Source organism: Phocoena sinus, chromosome 5 (assembly GCF_008692025.1).
Source record: "Phocoena sinus isolate mPhoSin1 chromosome 5, mPhoSin1.pri, whole genome shotgun sequence".
NCBI classification, from domain to species: domain Eukaryota; kingdom Metazoa; phylum Chordata; class Mammalia; order Artiodactyla; family Phocoenidae; genus Phocoena; species Phocoena sinus.
The window spans coordinates 30,663,299-30,690,550 of NC_045767.1; the positions used below are offsets into that span (position 1 = coordinate 30,663,299).

Consider the following 27,252-nt stretch of genomic DNA (forward strand, 5'->3'; position numbering starts at 1 on the left):
ATGCTGAAGTTATGTCCGAATTAAGCACTTGAGACTTAAAAAAGGGCAAATGCTTCAATCAAGGATAAAAATATGAAAACTCCAAGTTACTAACAGAATCTAAAAGCAAATCATTTAATGTCTATGGATGTTTTTAATCTTGAATGTCTCAATGTTATCAGTTTATTCACAGGCCAAGATCAGTGATATGCAATTATGGTGGCTACAGCTAGCACTCAGTAGAGCAAGGACTCTCAAACTCAAATGGAAGATGGGGGAAAAGAACCTTTTGGAATAACCTAGTACTTCTGACAAAATATTCATACATAACCACCCCTACACCTCTACACATGTCAAGAATCACTGCAATAGGAAACTACTCTTACTAACAATCTTAAGTCATATTTCTTATGAATGTTGGAGTAGAAAGAGAAATGTATAAACAACTTTGTTTTCCAGAGATTTGGAAGGTTCATTTTTTAAGTTATTTACGGGTCTCCTTCATGACTAATACTGGTAGACACACAGGTAGGAATTAAAGCCAAGTATAAGCACCCTATGCTATACTCTGTTTCCACTTCCACAATAAAGCTCCTTACTAATGTGCCTGTTCAGTTTCTGGTTTCTTGAAATATTCAGCACAAAATCAATTCCCTCCTTCCCTTTATTTGGCTCATTCTCTCATTAGCACATTTTAAACTATCTTATGAAAAACTCCTTGCTCAGGCATAAATTACAGCTAGATTTCTCTCATTTCTCTTGACACCCTGGCTAAGCTGAATTTTCTGAGTCCCAGTGCTCAGATCTGCTAAGTCAGAGGGATAGTTAGATGAGATCTAAATTCCTTACCAAGTATTAAAACTTTTATGGTTTTAAGAATCAGATATCAAGTCATAAATCATAATAATCTAAGTAGCAGGATCTTTATTCTAAAGTAGCCAGGACGTACTCTTTTAGTGACAAACGAATGAAATCAAACTTAATAAAAACCAACCCCATAAATAAATTGCTAATAAACACTTCATACACGCACACATACCACACACACACACACACACACACACACACAATGAGCAAAAAAAATTCTTACTTGTCTAGATTTTCTAACAGTGACTGGCACAAAATTGTCAAATATCCAGCTTCCACTGCATTATGAGACACATCTAAAACAAACAAGTAAACTGCTGGTTGAGGTGGACGAAGCTGAAAGGAATAGAAATAATGTAATTTATTTAGTAAGTATAATTTATTCTTTTTATATCACAACTACTACTGGATATTTACTGAGTGTATTCAGAAAAAAAAAAAAGAAGATATGCCAATCAAGAATCATATAGGTCATATGCTAAAAATTAAAGATTACTTCTTACTTCACCACTTCAATTAGACTGATTCCTAAGGATCCAGAACAGAGTTGGGAATATAACAAGTTGTGAAGAAGAAGTTGAGAGTAAAAGTGACCATGAGTTAAAATGGAAAATATATTAATATGGAAATAGACAAGAAAACAGTAGTTGGGCAGATGTGAAATTGGACACAAAGGATCATAAAAAAATCACAGAAATAAAGAGGGAAATGGGTCAAGCACCAGGAACTTCATACACATTAGTTGTCCCTATTCACCTTTTCCCACTAGCAACATTTTACATTTATGCAGACAACAAAGGTGAGAAGTGAGGACACAGAAGAAATGCAAGTTATTATACAGATATTTTAAATGAGTGGAAATAATAAAGAAATGAGCAGAACTTAGGCGAAGAATTTGTTTTTGTAAGCAGAAAAGAAGAATGAGATCTGAAGAATCAGTATAATTAAAAAACAGGTAGAATTTTATGATGAAGTGGAAAGAGAAAAGTCAGATTCAAGTTAATATCCATTTATCTTGATATTTGTACTGGGTGAACCAGTGAGATGGTGATATCTTTAAGAGCCTGAAAATGGCAGTTTTTGGCAAAAACACGAGTTTTTCTGTTTAAGGAAAATTGTAAAAAGAATATTTATATTCATTCCACGCAAGTAATCAAATCAAAACGACAACAAACTGTAGATGCTAGTGCTCATCATGCAGCATTACCGATGTTTCTTAGTGATATAACTGCATTCTTCTAGGAGATCAAGTAATCTTTACAAAGAGCTTTCTGTTTATTAAGTATAAACTTTCAGCACTATTTCAAAAAATTCATACTATGGACAATTTCAAAATTTAGACAAGAATTCACTTAACAGCAAATTACAAATGACCAATACAATTGCATCCCACGACTAATTTTAACACTGAATAGTTACCATATAATCTGAAGAAGCAATGAACTCCACGGTTGAATTCTGAACTTCTGGCCGTTTATGAGGCTCTCCATAAGATCGGGTAAGGGGATTATACATAAATTCTTCAGGAACTAGATAAGATTAGGAATCCAGTACAAATTTAGTAACACATATACACGCCGAGAAATAAACTCCTCTATCATCAATATTTATGAGGTTTACAACAGTTCTGTGAAGATCTAATGATAAAAAGTAATGCCTTAAGCCCTCTTTAAAAAAATAAATCAGAAGGATAAAAAACTTATTTACTGAAATCTGATGAGAAAACCAGGATACAAGTAATCTTGCTTCTTAGGCTTGTGTCCTATTTCTTATATCACATGACATGGAAAAGAAATCAGACAGAAACACAGATTCGAAAGCAATTATACAAAGAGGACCTAAGAATAACTAAAGGGGACAACAGATACACATGCACACATGTGTTCACACATACTGGCAGAGATCCACACTGAGTTGAATGAACCAAATGTACAAACAGAAGACAACCTTAACTTGTCAGGGTCAAGCATAATTAGTCTGCATGATCTCATCTGCATGGCCTTCACTGCTGGCTTTACGATTTCTTTTTACTTTCCCCTCCCTGTCACTCTCCTCATTATCAATTATTCCCTTGGCCAGCCAAAACGAAGTGTCCCTAGCCTGTATTCTCTCCATTAAAAGTGGCATGGAAGTTTTTAAAGCAATGAGGAGAGAGAGACCAGATAACGGCAAAAATGTCAAAATGTTTAAAATATAAAACACACTTATTTTAAGAATCTGAAACTCACCATCATTAACTCTATAGCACAAATTGCATTTCCATCTACGTTGATCAATGAAGGATACAAAAGGGTTGATATATGTTCGACAAGATCGGCACCTCACAATGGTATTGGATGTTATCACTGGTAATTGCTAGGAAATAAAATAAAGCTGTTGTAGCAGAAAAAGCACTCCAGAGGAAAGTGGACCACACACTGCTCTGCTCCATATACAGAATAGAAACCACACTTGTGTTTTGAAACTGAAACATTTTAATAAAATCCAGTGGTGCACTGAGCAACACAAGCAGCTATCAAGTTTTCTCCCTCTTCTGTCGCAAACTATAAAATAACACTAAAATAAAGTCAAACCAAATGTAATGAAAGTTACTGGCAGACAAGAAAAGCCTGGTTGGCCAAGAAAATAGAATAACCTCAGCTATCAGCTGAACTCAAGGAACAAGAGTGAGAAAGAAACATGCACCATATAAAAATGCCTTTGTCTTTGTTGCTTGCCTGCACCTGGTAACAGACTCTCAAGACCCTGCTTGTTAGACAGCCACACAGTCCTGTTGGGGACTGTGGCCACGAGAAACCAAACACAATGTGCCTCAAACACTATACATCTCTTTATGCTTAGTTTGGGAAAGGAACTTTATATTCAATATAAGAAATTTAGAAAATATGTTACATATTATTCTACCTCCCTGAATTAACCCCTGATAACATTTTAGTATATTTCCTTCTGGCTTTTTTCCTCCCTATCCATACACAAACATTTATTTTTGTACTTAATTTTTTTCACAAAAATAATTTTTATTACGTAACTACATATCATTTGTGAAAAAAATCAGGAAATATGTTTAACTGAAAATAAAAAATTATCCAGAATTCTACATTCCAGAGGAAGTCATTGCTGCCAATTTAGTGTATATACTTCCAGAAGGTATCACATATGGAATATGTATTTAGACAAAAATTTTCGGGGACTTCCCCGGTGGTGCAGTGGTTAAGAATCTACCTGCTAATGCAGGGGACATGGGTTCGAGCCCTGGTCCAGAAAGATCCCACATGCTGCGGAGCAACTAAGCCCATGCTCCACAACTACTGAGCCTGCGCTCTAAAGCCCATGTGCCTAGAGACCATGCTCCGTAACAAGAGAAGCCACTGCAATGAGAAGAATGAGAAGCCCGCGCACTGCAATAAAAAGTAGCCCCCAGTCGCTGCAACTAGAGAAAGCCCGCGTGCAGCAACAAAGACGCAATGCAGCCACACACACAAAAAAAATCACGTATGTATATGGGAAGTTAACGATCTTGGTTTCGCGATAAAGGTTGCAATTTTATTACAGGTGATCAAATAGTATTTACTGAATGAATAAATTCAAGGTACTTATTGCATATTATAATTATTTTATTTTCTATTCACTTTGCTCCTTTCTATACATCCTAGTAGGAAAGAAAGCTCCATGAGGAAGCAATGACCTCTGTATCCTCAGCACCCAGCATGATAGGTAGTCAATAAATATTTTTTGGTTGAATGAGAGCAAAAGAAACTCAGTAGCGATGAACGTAGAAAACCACAGTCATAAACATGTGTGAGGGAGAAATGCAACTTAAAGTATAAATAGAATGTATCTGGATAAACATTATTTCTGAAGTTTAGACATTTTAATTTAAATTCAACATATCTGCATGAAATACCAGAGGTATGTGTAAAAATCCAGCAAGCTAGGTAAAGTAAACTTTACTGTGGAAACTTTAAAAAGTAATGTTTTAATTCAATAGACTTGAAGCATTTAAACTTTATTATTACAGAGGTTATTTCATTAATACAGTTGGGAACAATCATATGGTTTTCCTCCCTAAATGCATATCATTGCTGGTGTTTCCTTTATGTTTAAAAAAGAACTCCTAAAGTTTATCTATCCTCTACGGCCTTTCCAACTTCTAAAACTACTAACCTTTGAAAATCCAGCTTAGATCTCATTACTTGTAGAAAAGTCTGCTACTGTACCCAGAGGAAATCCCTTCCAATACTATATGCACCACCTAAGTACTTCATAGAATTTGATTAGTTACATGTATTAGCTTTCCTGCACTGTAGTCATGTGCACTGTAATTATCTGGGATATCTTTGTCCCCTGTTAGATAAGAATTTCTTAGGGGCAACATCAGTGACTTAATTATCTTTGTATTTACCAGTGCTTAGTTTAGGGTCTGTCACAAAGCAGGTGACAGAAAATGTTTGCTGTATTGAAATTGACAGAAATGATTAATTCTAACTTCAAATGAAAGAAAATGAAAAAAATTCTAAGAAAATATACAATCTGAATACCTCGCACATAAGTACACAGGTCAGTACCCACTAATATTTTAAAATATGTTACTTTACCGTTAAGTCTCTGAAGGGATGTAACAACAATCCTAAAGGAAGCTTGGCTTTATTCAGTAAAGCCTGTGTCTGTGGAATATTTGTCAAAGTACACCGAAATGAACTGCAAAGATATAAACAACACAGACTACGTTAGCTATCAGAGATAAAGAACAATATTGACGTAGATAGTTGTAGATAACTAAACATTTAAGGGCATACATGAAAATCATTTGGGTATATTACATAACTATAATTAGGAGGGTCCTGATTACTTTAAATGGGCATATATGTAATTTATATGTCAAAAGGCCTAAATTAAGGACTCAACATTTTCATGGTGAAAAAGTACAACACATTCAGGAACAAACAGTAACTCCATCATGACTATCAGGGCATGAACAGGAGGGAGCAGAAAACATGAGTGAAAAGGTACAGCTTTCATGATGCTGTTCTTGCTTTGCTGTCATTCTTCATCTGCTGAACTCCTAATCTTTCTATGAAACTCATCAAAGTTATAGCTTCCTGTGAAACCATCCTCACCCTTGATCGCAAGTCAGGAAGAAAGACTTCTTCCTCTGTGCTCTGAGATCTACTTATGCTTCTGTGTTATCAATTAGTCTGATCTGCTTTAGTTGGTTGTGTACTTTCTTTATCTTCTCCATTTGAGATTAGAGATCATTTTGTCCTTGTGTCACCCTAGCACTATTCCTCTCATAGAGTAAGTAACTTAAGGTCAGTAGACACAGAATCAATAAAGGAGCGACCAAAGAGATAAGAAGCATAGGAACTGGAAACCGTGACAGGAATTTTAAGGAGTGCTTGACAGTATGTAGAGATATCCAGTTACGGGTTGACTCCACGCTGGTGACGTTCCGTGAACACGCCAAGTTGGTTCTGGCTTCAGGACTTCTGCATTTGCTGTTCACGCAGCTTGGCTCACTCTTTTTCCAGAGTCACATCCTGCTCTCTCATTTCATTCAGATCTCTATTCAAATGTTAATAACTCCTTGGGAAAACCCATCCCGACTCCTCAATTAAAAATAGTCACCCTCCACCCTTACTACTCCCTACTTCATAGTTATTCTCTGAAATTACATTTACATTATACACCCATTGGTCTGACTGTTCACAATGTGTCTTCCCTAATAGGATATTGGTTGTATGAGATTGAGAACTCTGTTTTGTTTACTGCTTCATTCCCAGCACCTAGAAACAGTGCCTGGCACTTTATTTAGAAGGCATTCAGTACATACTGAATGATTTATGTTAACATGTAGGCACAATTATTATTCCTGTTTTACAGTTGACAATACTGAGGTTTGAGAAGTTGAATAATTGGCAGCTTCACAGCTACTTATCAGTGGAACCATGGTATGAACCTACGTCTGTCAAACTCTAAAGCCTATACTCTAAAGCCTATTACTCTGCTTTGTTGTTTGGATAAGAGATATTTTCACAGGAAACACATAACTGAGTAGAAACACAGACACCGTTCCCTACCTATACGATCTCTTACACATATACATAGACTATATTTACCTACTTGGCGGATGCCTAACCATTCATAGTACAAGGCCATAATCCACATACTTATCGACCTGATGGCAAGTTACATTCAGAAGGACAGGCAGCTACTTTCAATCTAGAATCAATGATTATACATTTTTATAGAAATGATCTTGGCACTGCCTTCGGCACTGATGGGGGTGCTGGTGGTAGGGTGTGGTAGAAGAGGTGGAACCCTTGAAGCACCTCCATTTTCTGTTTCCTGTATTGGAAATCTATATAAGACTTTGGTTGAAAAAAGAGGAACTTAGAAAAAAAAAAAAAAGAGGAACTTAGTTTTTTTAAAAGCTAGAAAATTACTGCCTTTAAAAAAAGAATATATATATATATATATATATATATATATATGTCTCTAAAGAACACTAATCCTAATGCAAGGAAGAAATGTTGTCTGTGATGTTGTTGTGAATCAGAGTTGTTTGTGAATGTTGTCTGTGAATCATAGTTTACTTTTTGAGGAGAGATTCCACAAGCAGGAGGATGTCTGGGTGCAGAGGAATATCCTATTCTTAGGAGACAGAAGAAAGGAAAGCAGGTAATAACAGAGAACTTTTGGTTTTGGGGGCACTATGAGGTAAGTAACAGAGCTCATCCACCCAGACGATACACCAGGGGTTTGTGGCCACCAGATGGAGGCTGCCAGGTAAACTTCTCCATAAGGTGAGGAAATATTCAATAAAGAAAATCCAAATCTAAATTCAGTCTGGATAAATATGCCTGGGGGCAATGGTCTTCTCATTCTACACTGAGTGGGAAAAGAAAATTCAGAGAAAAATTATTTATCTAAACCTGTTCTTGGGATTACACAAATGACGTTTGTATCCTTTTCAAGCAGAGACTGAAGTGCATAAAATTTTAAAGATTTCACCTTATTTAAAAGACATCAGAAGTTACTACTGGTGAAAAGTGAGGAAAAAGAAATTTAAGAAAAAAAATGTAGTTAGATTTGGGTTCCTAAAACACTTCACTAAAATAGAAAAAAATTTTCCTAGCATTAGATGATAGGGAATGAGATTGGATGGCGACAGAGATGGGGACAGGATCCAATGACCTAAATTGAATTTTACATCTAGAATTTCTATACAAACTAATTTACAAGAGTTCACATTAACAAAACTTCCAATCAAGGAATTAATACCATAGTACTTTTACTATTTTTGAAAGTCATACAATGTTTTTGACAAGGTTTTACTTACTAAAGGTTATAAATTAAATACTTACTCTGGGCTACAGTTTAATTTTTTGAGGTCTAAATTCAAGTTAGGTACAGGAGCCCAAACAGGAGTCATGGGTAAAATATTTCTCTCCTGAGTAAGGTTTACAGGTCTCAAACTTTCTGGTTGTGAAGAACTCTGAAGACTCAAACCTCCCAGACTGGAGGACAGCTGGTTCATACCAGGATACTGCTGAAAAGGCAATTCAAAGCAAAACAAAAGAACAATGTTAACAAACATGAATAAAATTTATTATCCTATATATAGGATGTTAACATACAGAAAAGCAAGAAGATAAAAAAAAATTTAAATCTGGCTTTGTAACAGTAAAATAACTTAATAGGACAGCTCAGTTTAAAGCACTCTTGAAAAAACTCAAAGCAAAAATGCTGAATAAATTTAAACCTTATTTGCATGATTAAACTCCACAACAAAATTTAAATAGTGCTTTTTTCAACATCAAGAATTTGGTTTCTCTGAATATCTTTCTTACTGGAAAAGCAGGGTAAATGCTTGTTTTTAAAGTTTTTTCAATTTTCAGAATGAGCTGATGCCATAGAAATGACAATGATGTTCAATGAGTTCTGCTTTGCTTATTTTTTGCTTTCCTTTACATTTTTAGTATTATTCTGAATTCATGCCTTTTATTAACTCAAAGTGACTTAACGAATTAGTTAGTATTCACTTTGATGGCCAAACTGCCCAATCTTTGGCCAGTGAGATCCCCTTAAAGCTGACCCCAGTGTCCTTTTGATATGAACCCATTGCCTTTGTTAGCTTCCTTGCTTTCTGGCATGACATTTTGTACCATTCCTCCTTCAGACTCCAAATTAATCATTTATCCAAAAAGGATTCTTGGTTCCTTTTAAGTAAGGATGGTACCTAGAGACCATAATCTGGATAATAAGGGTGTTTACTGCTAGTGTGCTGTTATTACTTCCAGACTTCTACAATACGTAGAGATAGAAAACATAATACATTTTTAAATAGAAAAAAAAGAATAATCAGTTCACATTGACATTTCCAATTCAAATTTAAGATGATGGTGTTTTAATTTAACTTTTTTGATTTTATGCCTGCATCTCTCTTCTCTTTTGCTGAAAATCTTGATTCCTAATGGTAACAGCCTTACTTATTTGTTTTATCCTACAATATATTAAAATAGTTCCAAAATGACAACACTAATATTATAAATGTAAAGTTATTAAAGATTTCTTTGTAGTTCTTTTTGTCCTTGGATTATTTCCCATTGAGAACATACAAAATACTGAGTTTTAAGATTAGTTAGAACAATACTTTTTTTTCTATATCAGAATGTATCCAACTTGATTAACTGGTTTGCTTGTTTTCGTTTGATTTTAATTTTTAAGGATTGCGTTTCATCTTTTTATCCACTTAATAATCTTTTTGAGTAAACAAAATTTACCTAATTCTAATGTCAAAACTTTACAATAATTCAGAGATATCTTGTTTCACTCTTGATCCCTCCCCCTAAATAACTATTTTTATTAGTTTTTGGTTTAATCTTCCATTGTCTGCATCTACAAATATAAACTAATATATACACTGCTCTAAATATGACCCCTTTTTTCACCTAAAAAAAAAAGTCCTGGCAATAACTCTATGTCTGTATATAGAGATTTTCCACATTCTTTTTTGTAGTTATTGATCACTCCATTATGTGAATGTACTGCAGAATTCCAGCTAATCAGTGCAAAATGATAAAGTCAGGAAAATCACTATTTTACAACCCATATGGAAATAAATGATACAGGTAATGGTCATCTGGAATAGATGATAAACAGATATCAGTAGATGATAAAGCCACTGGATGAAAGCATAATGAGGAACCTCACAATAAAAAGATCAGGTTGTCACCATATGAACTCACTAATCAATCCTAACACCACTAAAAGTGAGACAACCAAGTATTATTATGATGTACACAGAACCAAAATATATTGTATTTTGGCTTAGGGAAATAAATAAATGAAGTAATATACCTGACTATAATTGGGCCATTAGATCTAATTTCTAATACATAGAAAATGGAACAGAGGAATGAGTTAAATGACACCACAAGAAGCAATCAGCCAAATTCAGAATGTGGAACATTCTACAGGACAAGAGATCCAGGTTTTTCAAAGGTTCAAAGGCACAAAAAATGGGGGTGGAGCTTTGTTTTTAAATTAAAAAGAGAATTAAGAGGCAAATGCAATTAGTAAGTCTTGCTTAGCTCCTGATTTGAACAAACCAACTACAGAAGAGCAATACTGAAACAGTCGGGCAAATCTGAATATGGACTGAATTTTAAACAACATTTAGAAATTATTGTTAATTTTGTTGGATATGATAGTGGTATTGTGGTTTGCAAGAAATTATCTTTTCCATCTCCCTGCCTCCCCTTGCCCAGGATTAGCTTTAAAGCCCTCAGTAAGAAAAGGTAGGGGTGTGTGTGTATGTGTGTCTCTGTGTGTGTGTGTCTGTGTGTGTGTGTGTCTGTGTGTGTAGAGGATAGGTCAAATAAGTATAACAAACTGTTGACAGTAACTGAAGCTGATGATCCTAAGGAAAAACAACCAAAACTGTATAATACTAGAGATTCTTTCAGTTTTCAGTAGAGCTGTAAAGGAGGAGACAAAAATGATTACATGGATCAGTAACAGTGTATAAAAGAAAACCTCAAACAGACCCAAGTTTAAGATAAGAATTTAGAATATAAGAATTTAAATTTAAGAATTTAGGATACAAAATAAGGGTGGAATATTTAATCAATGAGGAAAGATAGATTATTTAATAAATGTCAGTGAAATTAGAGCTAACTATTGAATATATATGGGGGGGAGAAATGAGATTTATTGTTTACATTATGTACCAAAACAAAACCTTAAAAGATGCAAAAAAGTGAAATCACCAAAGTAAAAAAATATATAGAGAGGGAATTTTTCCCTAATCTTAAGATTGAAAAGACTTTTAAAAGATACAAAGGTAAATGGGCTTCCCTGGTGGCGCAGTGGTTGAGAGTCTGCCTGCCGATGCAGGGGACACGGGTTTGTGCCCCGGTCCGGGAAGATCCCACGTGCCGCGGAGCGGCTAGGCCCGTGAGCCATGGCCACTGAGCCTGCGCGTCTGCAGCCTGTGCTCCGCAACGGGAGAGGCCACAACAGTGAGAGGCCCACGTATACCGCAAAAAAAAAAAAAAAAAAAGATACAAAGGTAAAAACAAAAGAAATTATAATATGACTATAAAATTAAACATTTCTCCAATTAAGAAAAAAAACATTAAAATTAAAAACAAGTGTCAAGCTGGGGGAAAAAACTGCAATATATTATTAGACAAAAATGTTACAAACTAGAAGAACCTGAATAGAATAATGGTGAAAAAATATGAACAGGGATTTCAGTAAAGTAACACAAATAACTAATAATTATGAAAATATTTTTTCTTATAAAATATAATACTTGACATATTTAGTAATATGGAAAAGTAGGCAAAGACACTTTTGCTAGGAATATAAATTGGTACATTATTTCTCCATACCTGACCACCAAATACTGATCAACTAATGTCTACTATGCATCTCCACTTGGATGTCTGTTAGGTATTCTAACTTAATATGGCCAATTCGATTCCTATTCCCAGAACTATTCCTCTGTCTTTACCATCTAAGTAAATACACTACCCTCTATCCAGATGCCCTGCCAAAAACCTAAGTGTTATCCTTGATGCTTCCTTTCTCTCACCCACCACATCCGATCCATCAATAAGTCAAAAGATATCCCTTATCCATCCACTTTTCACTACCTCTGCCAATACCACCTTAGAAGAAAGCACAATCATCTATTTCTGGGATGATGGCAAAGCTTCCATTTGTCCCCGTTTCCATTTTTATCTTTTCAAATACTCCCAGCCCTAATCCGTTCTTCACATAGTAGCCAAATGAGTCTCTAAATACGTAAATCAGATTTTATTCCATTAAATAAAATCTCTTATGTTTTCCCTTTGCACTTGATGTAAAATCCAAGCTTCTGACTATGGTTCTTCCCTAGCTCTCTGATCTCATTCCTATTATTCTTCCCATTGCTGAGTTCCAGCCACACTGGGACTTTGGTCCTAGAACATGTTAAAGTTGCTCCTGCCTTAACGTTTCTGTATATATGTTTCCTTAGCCTGAAATCCTCTACCCCCAGATTTTTCCATGTCTGGCTTTTCCTGTCATTCAAATATTAAGTCAAACATAACTTCTATAATGAGGGCCTTCCTGACTGTTTACTCTTTATACCCAACTCCTGCAATTTCTTCCACTCCTCTTGATTCATAGCACTTGTAACTATTTGAAATTAGCTTGTTTTTGTTTTTATTTTTTAAAGTCTTTATTGAATTTATTACAATATTGCTTCTGTTTTATGTTTTGGTTTTTTGGCCACTAGGCATGGGGATCCTAGCTCCCTGACCAGCGATCGAACCCGCACCCACTGCACTAGAAGGCAAAGTCTTAACCACTGGACTGCCAGGGAAGTCCCTGAAACTAGTTTGTTAATTTATTGCTTTACTTACTTACTGTCCCATTGGCCCTGCCTTCCCACCAAGTTGCTTGAGAGAGGGAACTCTGTTTTGTTCACTTAGCTTCCTCTCGTAACCTCAGTGCCTAGAGTAGGGCTGCCACACAGTAGAAACTCAGTTAAGTTTTCACTGAATGAATAAGTAGAGAGAAATTCTAAAGACTGGTAAAATTAGGTGCTATGATTCACTAATTTCACCTGAAGAGATTTCATCTAAGGAAATAATGAGACGAAGGCACAAGATTTGTGCACAGGTGTATATTTTGATTTTGACACTCAAGTTATGCCCAATAGTGGCAGACTGGGTGATTATAAAATGTTATGCAGTTATCAGATGAAGGATATGTAATAATATAGAAAGGTTTCCTCTTATGCTGTTCAAGGATTTAAAAAAAATGCAAAACAATGCCCATATTTATCAGCTTATTTGTTTGTGTAAATAAATCATTTACATGACCAGCTTCTTTACTGGCTTTCTCCTGCAAATGCATACAGCAAGAAACCCAGAAGGATAGCCTCCAACTGTTACTTTTGTATCTTGATGGTGGGTGTATTGATTGATATTTATTTTCTTCTTTTTTGCTTATCTGCATTTTCCTACAGTTGATCATGAACATTTTTTTTTTTTTTTTGGTTAAAAAAAAAGCCATACAGTATCTGTATCTGGTTTTTTACACATTCACTAAAATATTTTTCTATTTTTTATTTTCATTTTTAAACATCAACTTTTTACCTGTTTTTCTACCCTGAAAAACTAATTTTAAGTTTTTTTCTTCCTCAAAGGGGAGCCATTGGGGTTTCCCACTACTTAATAAAGGTCATCATAAATAAATGAACACAAAGAAAGCCCTTAGATTTCAGAACCCTCCCACTGGGGTTATACTAAATGCAACATTTAAAGGCATTTCAATTTTACTATAGAAAGCTGCTAAAAGTTAAATTAAAATATTCTAACTAGGATTCAAAAATAAATGGCTGCTTTTAAAATTAGCTTGTTAATGTTAAGATTAGATTAAAATCTATAACCTTTTTTTTAGTACACAGGTAAGAATTTAAAAGCACATCCTAGCTATGTGCTTAAATCATTATTGCTCAGTTACCCTGAAATAGTGGTGTTCCATCTGGACCAATAAAGTCATAAAGAAAATCTAACAAAATGGAAGGCAGGGAAATCTGTACTAACCAACCACATTTCTCCAGTGCCTCTCCCAGTTTCCTTCTTTCTTCTGTGCTTTAATTCTAAGATTAAATTCCAGAAACAAATGGTTTTCTTATTTCCCCTCTAATTTTCATCAGTTCACCACCAGATGAAATTTCTGTAAGGTGAGTCTACTATGAGCAGTTTTTTATTGTAAGTAGAATGCTTTTGCTATTTAAATCGTTTCCTTATATTTTATTTTTTTCCCAATAAATATAAATGTAAAATACTTATTGTCCTATTAAACTGATATGGTATTTAACAGGTAACTCCAAGAAGGGTCATATCAAAAGAGGTCATAGCAGTAATTATGAACAAATGTATTAATGAACATGTATGTGTATGGAGGCTTTTACCAATTTCAGTTATATGTCACCAAGAGTTCTTCAAGTTAAGAACTGAGGCCAAAATCCCAAACCACACTTATACCATGTCATTTTTTGAGGAGAAAGCCAGCTTAGTAATACAGAATTTAAAATAACATTTACTTTAATTTCCCGATCATAAAATTAATACCTGTACATTGCAGAGCCCCTGAAAAATAGAAGTACAATGCAGAAAAGAAAAATCACAGTAATACCTTTTATCTTCTTCTATGTACGCATGCGCGTGCACGCACACACACACACACACACACACACACACACACATACAAACTGGAATCAAATTCTATGTATGTTTGATCTAGACTTACCTGTATTCATACCTATGATCCATTTGAATCAACAGGGATTTGTCAGAATTGATAATAGTTTCACAATTTTTATATGATTTTCTTTTTATGACTAAATACATACCTGAGCATACTGCTGGAATCCAGAATACGCTGGGCTACCGGGCGGCACTCCGGAATTAAGTGGTGCTGCAGCATTCTGATATCCAGGCTGCAGAGCTGGATAACCATACCCAAATGGCTTGGCCATTTTTGAAGGCTGAGGAGCAGCTGGAGCTGGAGCAGGGGCAGGAGCGGGATCAGGAGCAGGGCTGCTTGCCGATGAGGAAAGCATGTCTAGCAAAGGGAAAAGCATGGTGTTGACAACTGAAAGTCGGGACTCCACAAATACTCTTGGCTGAGCCATAGCCTTTGGCATCTCCCTTTTTGTTAAAACTTTTTTATTATGAGAAATTTTGAACATACACAAAAGTAGAGAAAATAGAACAATAAACCCCATATATCCATTACTCAGCTTTAATATTCATCAGTATTTTGCTAATCATGTTTCACATGTTCCTACCCCATCTTTTTTAACACGTATTTACAAGAAAACCCCATTTTGTACCATTTCATTGACAATTACTTCAATTGGTATTTCTAACAGATAAGACCTTTATATTTATGCATATTAAATATATATACCACCACGTACCATATAATATAAATATATATTTATGTATATTAAAAATACAGTTATTTTTCCTTTTATTCTCTCAGCAGAAATGGCGCTAAGAAGCAGAAGACAAAGCAAAGCAATAAAAAGAGTGTCGGGCTTCCCTGGTGGCGCAGTGGATAAGAATCCGCCTGCCAATGCAGGGGACACTGGTTCGAGCCCTGGCCCGGGAAGATCCCACATGCTGCAGAGCAACTAAGCTCGTTCGCCACAACTACTGAGCCTGCGCTCTAGAGCCCACGAGCCACAGCTACTGAGCCTGCATGTCACAACTACTGAAGCCTGCATGCCTAGAGCCCGTGCTCCGCAACAAGAGAAGCCACCGCAATGAGAAGCCCGCACACCACAACAAAGAGTAGCCTCCGCTCGCTGCAACTAGAGAAAGCCCACGCACAGCAACAAAGACCTAATGCAGCCAAAAATAAATAAATAAAATAAATTAAAAAAAACAAAAAGAGTGTCAACTACTCTTTGCTCTAACTTGCCTTTTTATCTGACCCTGACATTAATTAAAAAAAAAAGTCCATGGAAGGAGTGGCATATTACCACAATCCCCTAGAAGTCTGCTTTATTGGCAGAGGCAAAAATGAAAGTATGAAAGACAGTCTAGAATAGTGTCCAGCTCCTAGAACAATGTCTGGTATGTAGTAGAGGCCAAATAAAATGTAATGAATGAATGTTCTTTCTTTATTTAAATTTAAAACAGAAACTAAAATTTGATTAAAACTGGGGCAAGAAAACTGTAGAAAATTTTATCACCATGTACAAGAATAACAACAACAAAAAGTCAAATCTAAAGTACATGTGTATTTTAATCTCTCATGTCACTGTATTTCACTGTATATTTTCATATAAAAATTATATTCTTCACCAGCAATCAGACTCTGCAAAAAGAAAATATGTTCTTAAAAGCATCTGACTTAAATTTATTTTTTCAAAGTTTATTGAGGAATCATCTTTCTACTGACTCTCTTCACTCTCATTTTGAAGAGACCTTCCTAGACATTCTGCTGTCTATTGTCTTGTGCTAATTAGGCAAGCACTGGCTTACTGGCTTTCTGGTAACTTCCCAGACTTCTTAAAAGGACTAGAGCGTCAATGCAGTGTCATATACTTAGATTTCCTGCTTGTCTCTCCTCACTGTGATGGGACTGTAAGTAGAAAGGTCTCTTAACATGACAACAGTCATCAGCTTAAGAAGTGAAGAACTGGAGTCCTAAACATGGGGGTCTAAAACTTTTCCCACCCTTTTTAGGAAAAGGACAGTATTTCATACATTTCTGTAGTCCCTAAGATCAACCTAGTACCTGACACATAGACTTAATTCAGTTAATCTTACTGTGATAGATGTTCATAGCTTTCCTTAATTTTGGTGCAGTATAAAATAGCTAGAAAATTTACCTAAGGTTATTCACTTACTGCCAAAGCACAGTTCATAACAAGATTAAGATTTGTTGATTAAATGAATACAGATAAACACAGCAAGGTCTAACTCCAAGGCCATCATCTTTTAACTATACCACATTAGATGTTTTATTTCAGGTTAATTTGAAGCTCATGAAATATGATAGTTGAATAAATAGTATTCATCTTTTAGTGAATGAAGTAACTCTTCTAGAATATTTTGACAATGGTAACTGCTTTTGGAATGGTCCACAACTTTTTACACACACACACACACACTCTCTCTCTCTCTCTCACACACACACACACACACACACACACACAGAGATCCCTAGGGAAAGAACCCTTAACCACAAAAGACTGAGTAGCTTATTTAAGTATTCTTGAAATGTTAAAAGGGAACTCTGTACTAAGCTGAGAAGATTAAAGTTTTCTACTGACTCATAGAACAGTGATAGCAAGATGGTGTGTGAAGTCCAGCACACTCCAACTTCAATTAAGCTTCATCCTGGATAATTAACAACATGATAAGAAATAAAGCGAAGAGCAAAATTACTTGTTCTGTTAATCCTAAAGTTTGGAATCATTAGAAAGAAAAGACAAAGAAGGAGGTCAGGTGTGGTTGTCAGGCTGTTGGTGACAGGAGACAGGCAAATAAGGAAGATCACAGCACAAGATGCTATAATGAAATAACTAATCATTATAGAAGTTCAGTTCGTAATTTTTTAAAACACTATCCACCACTCCTGTTCCTACATATGACCAAAGTTACTTCCAGATATGGTTAAAAGTAATGCCTCCAAAACCTACCCCCAAGTTGGTTAATCTATTTACCTGGTGGAGGCAGCCAGGAGCCATAGGGGGAGTAAAGAGTCAAAGACTATTTATATTCAGAGGCTAGCTGGAAGAAATTCAAGGACCTAAGCATGAGAACAGAAATATAAAATTTATTTAAGGAATTATTAGCATAAAAAAGAAGGGAAAAGAAGAGAAAAATTATTCAGTATTAAGTCTTTTAGAAAGAGGAAAAAGATAAAGAGCATGGTAGCAAAAATCAAATAATAAATTTCCTTGGCCTCCCAAAAACAGCATCCACAGTTGTTATGTGACAATTACACCATTAAATTAAGGCTGAGAAAACCAGGAAAATGTCCCTTTTTTTCTGTTAAAAATATAGTCTGCTAATTATGTATAGTACATGTTCATGTTTGAAGTAATTGATGGTCAGTAACTTTTCAAATAAACATCAAATATGAACAAAACAAATTACCTGGATAGCTGCCTCCTTCTAGGGCATCATAACTGTTGGGCATTGGAGAAGCACTGCTTGTGGTAGAAGAGCTGTCAACACCTAAAAGGAAAACCAAAATATCCACTAAGTTTAAAATGGCAACGTATCTTAAAGCAACCTTTGGCAATTTTGAAAAAGATGTTTTGCTGATCTAGGAAAATTCCTGATCCTAAAAACATGAAATGACTGATGTTTAATGACATTTAAAAAACCATACATAAATTCCTGATAATACAGGGGGTGAAAGTGGGAAGAATACGGAGCTGATAAAATTTAAGCAGACACACATGAAGGCATCTTAAAGAAAAGATACACAACTTTCAAAGTAGTCAAACACACAAACATCAATTTTAGATTGATAGAAATGTTAATAAAATCACATCTCAAACATTGGATCTACCAAATCACAAGCTATTAAATACCCTATATCACTATCACGTTATTTTAAGATAATTAAATCTTAATTACTTTTATAACTCAGCATAGCTGTATGAAACCTTCATAAGAGAGGAATCTATGGCTTGGGTTGCTACCTAGCATGTTACTAAGCTTTTCTATGCCTCGGTTTATTCATCTGCTCAATCAAGATTAAACAGTACCTGCCATATTTAATAAGGTAACAAAAATAAAAGGTACTCTAACAAATATGTGTTAGATTATAAGAATTTTTATTACATGTATTCATTCAAAACTTGAAAGACTAACGGGAATATTCAGTGGCCATTTACGATAAAATGTAGTGGTGTCACACAGCTGGTAGAACATGTATTTCTCTCATTCATTCACTTAACAAATATTTTATTGAGAGCCTACAGTTAACATAGGTAGATACACTAGAGTATATACTAATGAATAAAACTGAAAACGGGGCTTCCCTGGTGGCGCAGTGGTTGAGAGTCCGCCTGCCGATGCAGGGAACACGGGTTCGTGCCCCGGTCCGGGAAGATCCCACATGCCGTGGAGCGGCTGGGCCCATGAGCCATGGCCGCTGAGCCTGTGCGTCCGGAGCCTGTGCTCCACAACGGGAGAGGCCACAACAGTGAGAGGCCCGTGTACCGCAAAAAAAAAACAAAAAAACAAAACCAACTGAAAACGCACACAGCCTCGCTCTTTTGTTAAAGATCTTGGTCTTTTTCACCAGAATATAAAATTCTGTAGTACAGAGGTTATCCCTGGCTCTTAACACCAATATTATAACCGGGTTTAAACTATATTTTAGGTAAATTTTCAACTGTGATATAGAAAGAATAGATATGCATAACTATCTTCCATTGAATAATTTTGGTTAACTACAAGAACTCAGTGTATTGACTCAGGGCATAATAGCTAAAATTTTTTGTGTAGAAACATTTTGTTATCAGTAACATGATCTGGAGGCAAACGGCTGTAGTTACATTAGACTCTGTCATTTAATTGCTAAATAACTTTGACAATCATCATAATACTCTCTCTCGCAAAATGAGAACAATTTTTAAAATGCCCTTTGTGTGCTTTTTAATGTTCTTGTGATGCTTAGATGAGACTGGTTATGAAGCAACTTACAAAACATGAAGGCTATAAAATAAATAATAGGTGAAAGACACTAATACATACCAAGTGCTTTCTTTGTGGTAAATAGAATATTGTTGCATATATAGGTCATTACTCTTAATTAAGAATGGGAAGTAATGGCTCTTCCTTTTCCTTGTATTTGTGAATTTATAACTAAAGAAGAATGCTGATACACAAGGTCAAAAGTCTTGAAGTAACAGCGTTAAAAAACAATACACCAAAACCCAAATATTCACCAAGAGATGAATGGATGAACAAAATGTGGTATATCTATACAATGGGATATTATTCAGCTATAAAAAGGAATTAAGTACTGATACAGGCTACAATATGAATGACCCTTGAAAACATGCTAAGCAAAAGAAGCCAGACACAAAAGGTCACACACTGAATGATTTGATTTATATGAAATATCCAGAATAGGTAAATCTCTGGAGATAGAAAGTAGATTGGTGGTTGCCAGGGGCCGAGAGGAGGGGGAAATGAGAAGTTACTGCTTAATGGGTATAGAGTTCTTTTCTAGGATGATGAAAATGTTTAGTTTTATCAAGTTCACTACATTTACAAAGGTAGAACTAGACAGAAGTGGTGACTGCATGACAACCCAAATGACAGAATCAGAGACAGGTGGTGGCTGCACAACATAGTGAATATACTAAGTGCCACTGTGTGCTTTAAAATGTTTACTTTATGTTATGTAGATTTCACCTCAAAACAAAACCAAACCAATATGCCAAGACATCTCAATGGGGAAAGAATATTCCCTTCAACAAACTGTGCTGGAACAACTAGATATCCACATGCAGCAGAATGAAGTTAGACCCCTTCCTTACACCTTATGCTAAAATTAACTCAAAATGGATCATAGACCTAAATGTAAGTGCTAAAACTCTTAAAATATGGGAGTAAATCTTCATGACCTTCGGTTAGGCAATGGATTTTTAGATATGACACCAAAGGCACAAGCAACAAAAGAAAGAAATTAGATATACTGGACTTCATCAAATTAAAAACTTTTGTGTTCCAAAGATATCATTAAGAAAATAAAGAGATAACCCACAGAATGAGAGAATATATTTGCAAATCATGTATCTAGTTAATAAAGGTCTAATATGCAAAATATTTACAGAACTCTATGACTCAACAATAAAAAGACAAATAACCAAATTAAAATGAGTAAGGGATCTGAACAGACATTTCTACAAAAAAGATAAACCAATGGCCAATAAGCACATGAGAAGATGCTCAACATCACTAGCTATTCTGGAAATAAAAATCAAAACCACAGTGAGATACCATTTCACATCCACTAGGATGTCTGTAATTCAAAAGACAGATAACAGAAAGTTCTGGCAAGGATGTGGAGAAATGGAAGCCTCCACGAGATTGTAAAATGTTGTAGCCATGTTGAAAAACAGTCCGACAGCTTCTCAAAAGGCGCCAAACAGTTATCACATGACCTGGCAATTCCATTCAAGAGAAATGAAAACATACACCCCCACAAAGAGTTGTGCATGAACGCTCACAGAAGCATTATGCATAACAGCCCAAAAGTGGAAACAACCCAGATGTCCAACAACTTATGAACAGGTAAATAAAATGTGATATATATCCACACAATAAGATATTATTTAGCAATAGAAAGGAACACAGGACTGATACATGCCATAACACGGATAAAACTTGAAAACACTATGCTGAGAAAGAAGCCAGTCACAAAAACCAAATAGTATATGATCTATTTATATGAAAGGTTCAAAACAGACAAATCTATAAAAACAAAAAGTAGATTAGTAGATTAGTGCGTGTATGTGTGCATGCGTGCATGAAGGGGGACAAGAATAGGAAGTGACTGCTAAAACATGGAGTTTCTACTTTGAGGTGAAGAAAATGTTCTAGAATTACACAGTGATGGTTGCAGAACTTTGTTTAAATTTAAATGAGTGAATTATATCTCAATAAAGTTATTATAAAAATACCATAGAGAACAAACGTATGGACACCAAGGAAGAAAGTGGCGGGGGTGGTGGTAGTGGTGGTGGGATGAACTGAGAGATTGGGATTGACATGTATACACTGATGTGTATAAAACTGATGACTAATAAGAACCTGCTGTATAAAAACATAAATAAAATAAAATTAAAAAATTAAAAAAAATACCATAGAAGCAAAAATAAACAAATGAGACCTAATCTAACTTAAACGCTTTTGCACAGCAAAGGAAAACACCAACAAAATGAAAAGACAATCTACAGAATGGGAGAAAAAAATTGGCAAACGATGAGATCAACACTAGGTTAAATATCCAAAATACACAAACAGCTCATATAACTCAGTACCAAAAAAAACCAAACAACCCAATCAAAAAAATGGGCAGAAGACCTAAACAGACATTTCACCAAAGAAGACATACAGATTATCAACAGGCACATGAAAAGATGTTCAACATTATTAATTATTAGAGAAATGCAAATCAAAACCACAATGAGGTATCACCTCACACTGGTCAGAATGGCCATCAATAAAACGTCTACAAATAAGAAATGCTGGGGAGGGTGTAGAGAAAAGAGAACCCTTATGCACTGTTGGTGGGAATGTAAATTGGTGCGACCACTATGGCGAACAGTATGGGGGTTCCTTAAAAAAGTAAAAATAGAGCTACCATATGATCCAGCAATCCCACTCTTGGGGGTATATATCCAGAAAAAATAAAAACTCTAATTTGAAAAGATATATGCACATCAATGTTCACAGCAGCACTATTTACAATAGCCAAGACATGGAAGCAACCCAAGTGCCCATCAACTGACAATTAGCTTAAGGACATGTAGAGTGAGTGAGTGAGTGAGTGAGTGTGAGTGTGTGTGTGTGTGTGTGTGTGTGTGCATTTATATATATATACACACACAGTAGAATATTACTCAGCCATAAAAAAAGAATGAAATATCGCCATTTACAGCAACATGGATGGACCTAGAGAAAATTATACTTAGTGAAGTCAGACAGAGAAAGACAAATACTATAAGATATCACTTATATGTGGAATCTAAAAAATAATACAAATGGATCTATATATAAAACAAAGCTTTTGCACAGCAAAGGAAACCATAAACAAGACGAAAAGACAACCCTCAGAATGGGAGAAAATATTTGCAAACAAATCAATGGACAAAGGGTTAATCTCCAAAATATATAAACAGCTCATGCAGCTCAGTATTAAAAAAACAAAAACAACCCAATCCAAAATGGACAGAAGACCTAAATAGACATTTCTCCAAAGAAGACATACAGATGGCCAAGAAGCACATGAAAAGCTGCTCAACATCACTAATTAGAGAAATGCAAATCAAAACTAGAATGAGGTATCACCTCACACCAGTCAGAATGGGCATCAGCAGAAAATCTACAAATAACAAATGCTGGAGAGGGTGTGGAGAAAAGGGAATCCTCTTGCACTGTTGGTGGGAATGTAAACTGATACAGTCAATGTAAATTGATACAGCCACTATGGAGAACAGTATGGAGGTTCCCTACAAAACTAAAAATAGAATTACCATATGATCCAGCAATCCCACTACTGGGCATATACCCAGAGAAAACCATAATTCAAAAAGACACATGCACTCCAATGTTCCCAATGTTCACTGCAGCACTATTTACAATAACCAGGTCATGGAAGCAACCTAAATGCCCATCGACAGACGAATGGATAAAGAAGATGTGGTACATATATACCATGGAATATTACTCAGCCATAAAAAGGAATGAAATTGGGTCATTTGTTGAGACGTGGATGGATCTAGAGACTGTCATACAGAGTGAAGTAAGTCAGAAAGAGAAAAACAAATATCGTATATCAACGCATATATGTGGAACCTAGAAAAATGGTACAGATGAACCAGTTTGCAGGGCAGAAATTGAGACACAGATGTAGAGAACAAACGTATGGACACCAAGGGGGGAAAGCGGCAGGGGTCTGGGGGTGGTGTGCTGAATTGGGTGACTGGGATTGACATGTATACACTGATGTGTATGAAACTGATGAGTAATAAGGACCTGCTGTATAAAAAAATATATAAAATTAAATTTAAAAATTAAAAAAAAAAAAACAAGAAAAAAACCCCAAAACAAAACAGACTCACAGACATAGAAAACAAACTTATGGTTACTAAAGGGGAGAAGGGAGTGGGACAAATTAGGAGTATAGGATTAACAGGTACATAATACATAATACTACTTAATTATGCTGCTTAGCTTCTTCTTTCCATGTCAAATCAAATATTAATGCTTAAAAATATTGTCCATTTAGATAATAATGCTATAGTAACAAACTTTAAAATATTAATTTGATAGAAATATTCTATTTTATTTATTGGATAATTTGAAACCTGCTAGTTTAAAATTCACTTTCAGGGCTTCCCTGATGGCACAGGTTAAGAATCCGCTTGCCAACGCAGAGGACATGGGTTCGAGCCCTGGTCCAGGAAGATCCCACATGCCACGGATCAACTAAGCCCATGTGCCACAAGTACTGACCCTGCCCTCTAGAGCCCGCGAGCCACAACTAGTAAGCCCGGTGCCACAACTACTGAAGCCCACGCACCTAGAGCCCGTGCTCTGCAACAAGAGAAGCCACCCAATAAGAAGCCCGCGCACTGCAACAAAGAGTAGCCCCCGCTCACCGCAACTAGAGAAAAGTCTGCACACAGCAACGAAGACCCAATGCAGCCAAAAGTAAAAATAAATAAATAAACTAAAAATAAATAAATAAAAGAATAAAATAAAATTCACTTTCAGGGACTTCCCTGGTAGTCCAGTGGTTAAGAATCCACCTTCCAATGCAGGGGACACGGGTTCAATCCCTGGTCGGGGAACTAAGATTCCCACATGCTGTGGGGAAACCAAGCCCATGCGCTCTTGAGCCCGCGCACCACAACTGGAGAGCCTGCACACCTCGACTAGAGAGAAGTCTGAGCACAGCAACGAAGAACCTGTGCGCCACAATGAAGAGCCTGCGCGCTGCAACAAAAGATCCCACCGGCTGCAACTAAGACCCAATGCAGTTGAATAAATTTAAAAAGTTTTTAAAATTCACTTTCAGAAGAAAAGAACAAATGCAAATCTCTATTTTGAACTTGTTAAAATATCAAAGCAACAATAAAAGTTATAAATCCAGATGAAACACTAAACAGACTCAAACTTTGCTAAAACTTATTGTTCAGATTAATTCTAATTAGGTTACGCCATTACTGCCAATACAAATCAAAATGATATTTTTTAAAAAGGTACATTATGAAACATGTCAATATTCTAAACATGCTTAAAAACACCTTCACTAGTTCCCCTACCATTTTATAGAATAAGGTCTAAATGCTTTTATACTGCCATAAAAAAAACTTCAAAATTTGTCTTCCACTTTCCTTGTCACCTCCATCTCCCACCTGTTCTTGTACCACCTTCCCTCTTTTACCTTATGACATAGTCACACCCAACTTCTCACTCTTCATCCCAATACACTATTTTTTGTGTTATGTACTGTACATATTGGTCTGTTAGCCTAGATTTTCTTTTTCCACATGGCAAATTCCTACTCATCCTTCAAATTTCAAACCCTTCCTAAAACCTTTCTGACATGCCAATGGAAATCATTTCTTCTCCTATATAGTGACATTTTCTTAACCCCGAATTACTGTACTTTTCAAGCTGTACTGTAATCACAGATGATATCTGCTTCCCTGTCATATTATTAGTATATAGAGGCAGCTATGCTACTGTATTGATATTTGGAACAAAGATACCAAGCAAAATACTGCTTTCTAAATACGAGCTAGTTTTAGTCAAATGAGAAGCTCTGGTACTTGTCACCACTCTTAAAACCTCTGCTAGGTCCAGTTTGCCTTAGTCACTTCACGGTACAATTAGTGATAACAAATATTCTGAGATCAAACGGAGGGTGAATATGAATGTAATACTTGGGAAACATTTTCCCTCATTCTTTTACTGGCTCTATGTCACAGGTTGAGAGAAGAAAAGGGGAAGTCAGAAAAGAGGGGGAGCTGAATCTAAGGAAGTAAGGAGTAAGGTCAAATGACTAGCTCAGAATCTGTGAAGTTGGGGGAAAAAAAACAGGATGCACTGAAGCCTTCTAAAAAAAACTTAAGCCATTCTCTCTCTATGGGTCAACAAAGTCTAATATAGTTACTTACTAGTATTGTTCAACTTGAAATTAACCAGGTAATTTGAGATTTCACTTCCTCATATCTTGTATAAAACAGGGAAAACTGTAAGTCAAATTCCATCTCTACCACTTACCAGTTGAGAGAAAATGGACCAGAATCCTAACATTTCTGAGCCATTCCTTATTTGTAAAAACAGATGTTATAACACCTACTCCACAGGCCTAATGTTAAGATTAAACAGCTATAACAGATATAAATTAAACAGATACTAGCCAGAGACTCAGGAAATGTTCTTTTTTTCTCTTCCCTCTTCCTATGCTAAAACAGTGCTACAAAAGAGGGGAAAAGAAAGACCAAGACAAGAACCTCCTGATGGATAAGGCTAATCGTTTGCTCTCAGACTTCAACCAAACTTTCCTTAACATTTATCACTGAGAACCAAGTTACTTTTGATTTGTAAAAACGGTTCTCTTCTTTCGGTAATACTCTGTTAATACTCTCCCCCGCCCTCCAATCTTCCTTCTACCTTAGTCTAAGAACTCTTATTTCTCACTGGCTTATTCCAAAAGCTTCAAGCTCTAATCAATTTCTTCTGTAAATGCAAAATCAATTTGCATTTCCAAAATGCAAGTTTGGTTATGTTATTTTCTCATGTAAACTCCTTCAGTGACCTCTCACTACCTTCAAGATAAAATCCAAACTCCTTACTAGGAAACGCAAGGTTCTTAAAGATCTTACCCAGCCATCCTACTCACCCTCACTCAATTCTTCTTGCCACTGCTCTCTGCAAACCATAGGTCTCAAACTCACTAAAGTTCCCCAAACATGCTACCTTCTCTCAAGCGTCTTGCTTTGTTTCAAAAAGTGTCTCTGCCTTTCCCCAGATCCCTCACTTGCCCAATTCCAAGTTCTTTCAGATTCAGTTTAGGTTCCCCTGCCCCCACTCCAGGAGAATCCTCCCTGTCATCCCACCCTACATCTGGCTCCAAATTCTCCTATGTATTCCTATAAAACACTATGATTAACACAGGACTCACTATCATTTTGTTCTATATTCCAAATCAGACTGTGAGCTTCTTGGGTTTTTAATCAAGCTCACAAATAGGGCATTATTAATCTGTTTATAAATTGGTTGTTCAGAACTCAGAATACACTTTTTCAAAGAAATAATGAAATAACTGGTATTTATTATCCCAAGTTGTTTCATAAGCACTCTTAAAAAACCCATAATCCATATTATTGATTAAACACTATACATTTATGACAGGCTGGAAAAAATAAAGCATTTGCAAATGTTTAGTATTTCAGTTAATTAGTTTTAGGGCTAGCCTAGACATCCAATCACCATCCAATCACTATTTCTATTTGAAAGTGCCTTCTGAATTCTAACTCTGGACACTGGTACCAAATCTCCTTCTGCTATAGCCCTAATACTCTGCCCTCTTCCACTGCACAGAGTTGGAGTTTCCAGCTAT

General features: G+C 35.8%; 1 protein-coding gene across 7 annotated transcripts in view; it reads right to left on the reverse strand.

Annotated features, from left to right (window-relative positions):
* SEC24B (SEC24 homolog B, COPII coat complex component) overlaps window positions 1-27,252 on the reverse strand; it is a 94,184-nt gene that overhangs the window by 20,229 nt on the left and 46,703 nt on the right. For 5 of the 7 annotated variants that reach the window (XR_004350096.1, XM_032633410.1, XM_032633414.1 and 2 more), the window contains 7 exons: window positions 18,027-18,107; window positions 14,762-14,973; window positions 8,211-8,395; window positions 5,442-5,544; window positions 3,075-3,201; window positions 2,266-2,375; window positions 1,070-1,182 (listed from right to left, as the gene is read on the reverse strand). Coding sequence is in view for 6 of the 7 variants with exons in the window: in XM_032633410.1 (XP_032489301.1) it covers window positions 1,070-1,182; window positions 2,266-2,375; window positions 3,075-3,201; window positions 5,442-5,544; window positions 8,211-8,395; window positions 14,762-14,973; window positions 18,027-18,107 (931 nt within the window). In the remaining variant the exon portion in view is untranslated. The remainder of the gene's footprint in view (window positions 1-1,069; window positions 1,183-2,265; window positions 2,376-3,074; window positions 3,202-5,441; window positions 5,545-8,210; window positions 8,396-14,761; window positions 14,974-18,026; window positions 18,108-27,252) is intronic. The other 2 variants (XM_032633413.1, XM_032633411.1) reach the window with 1 other exon arrangement.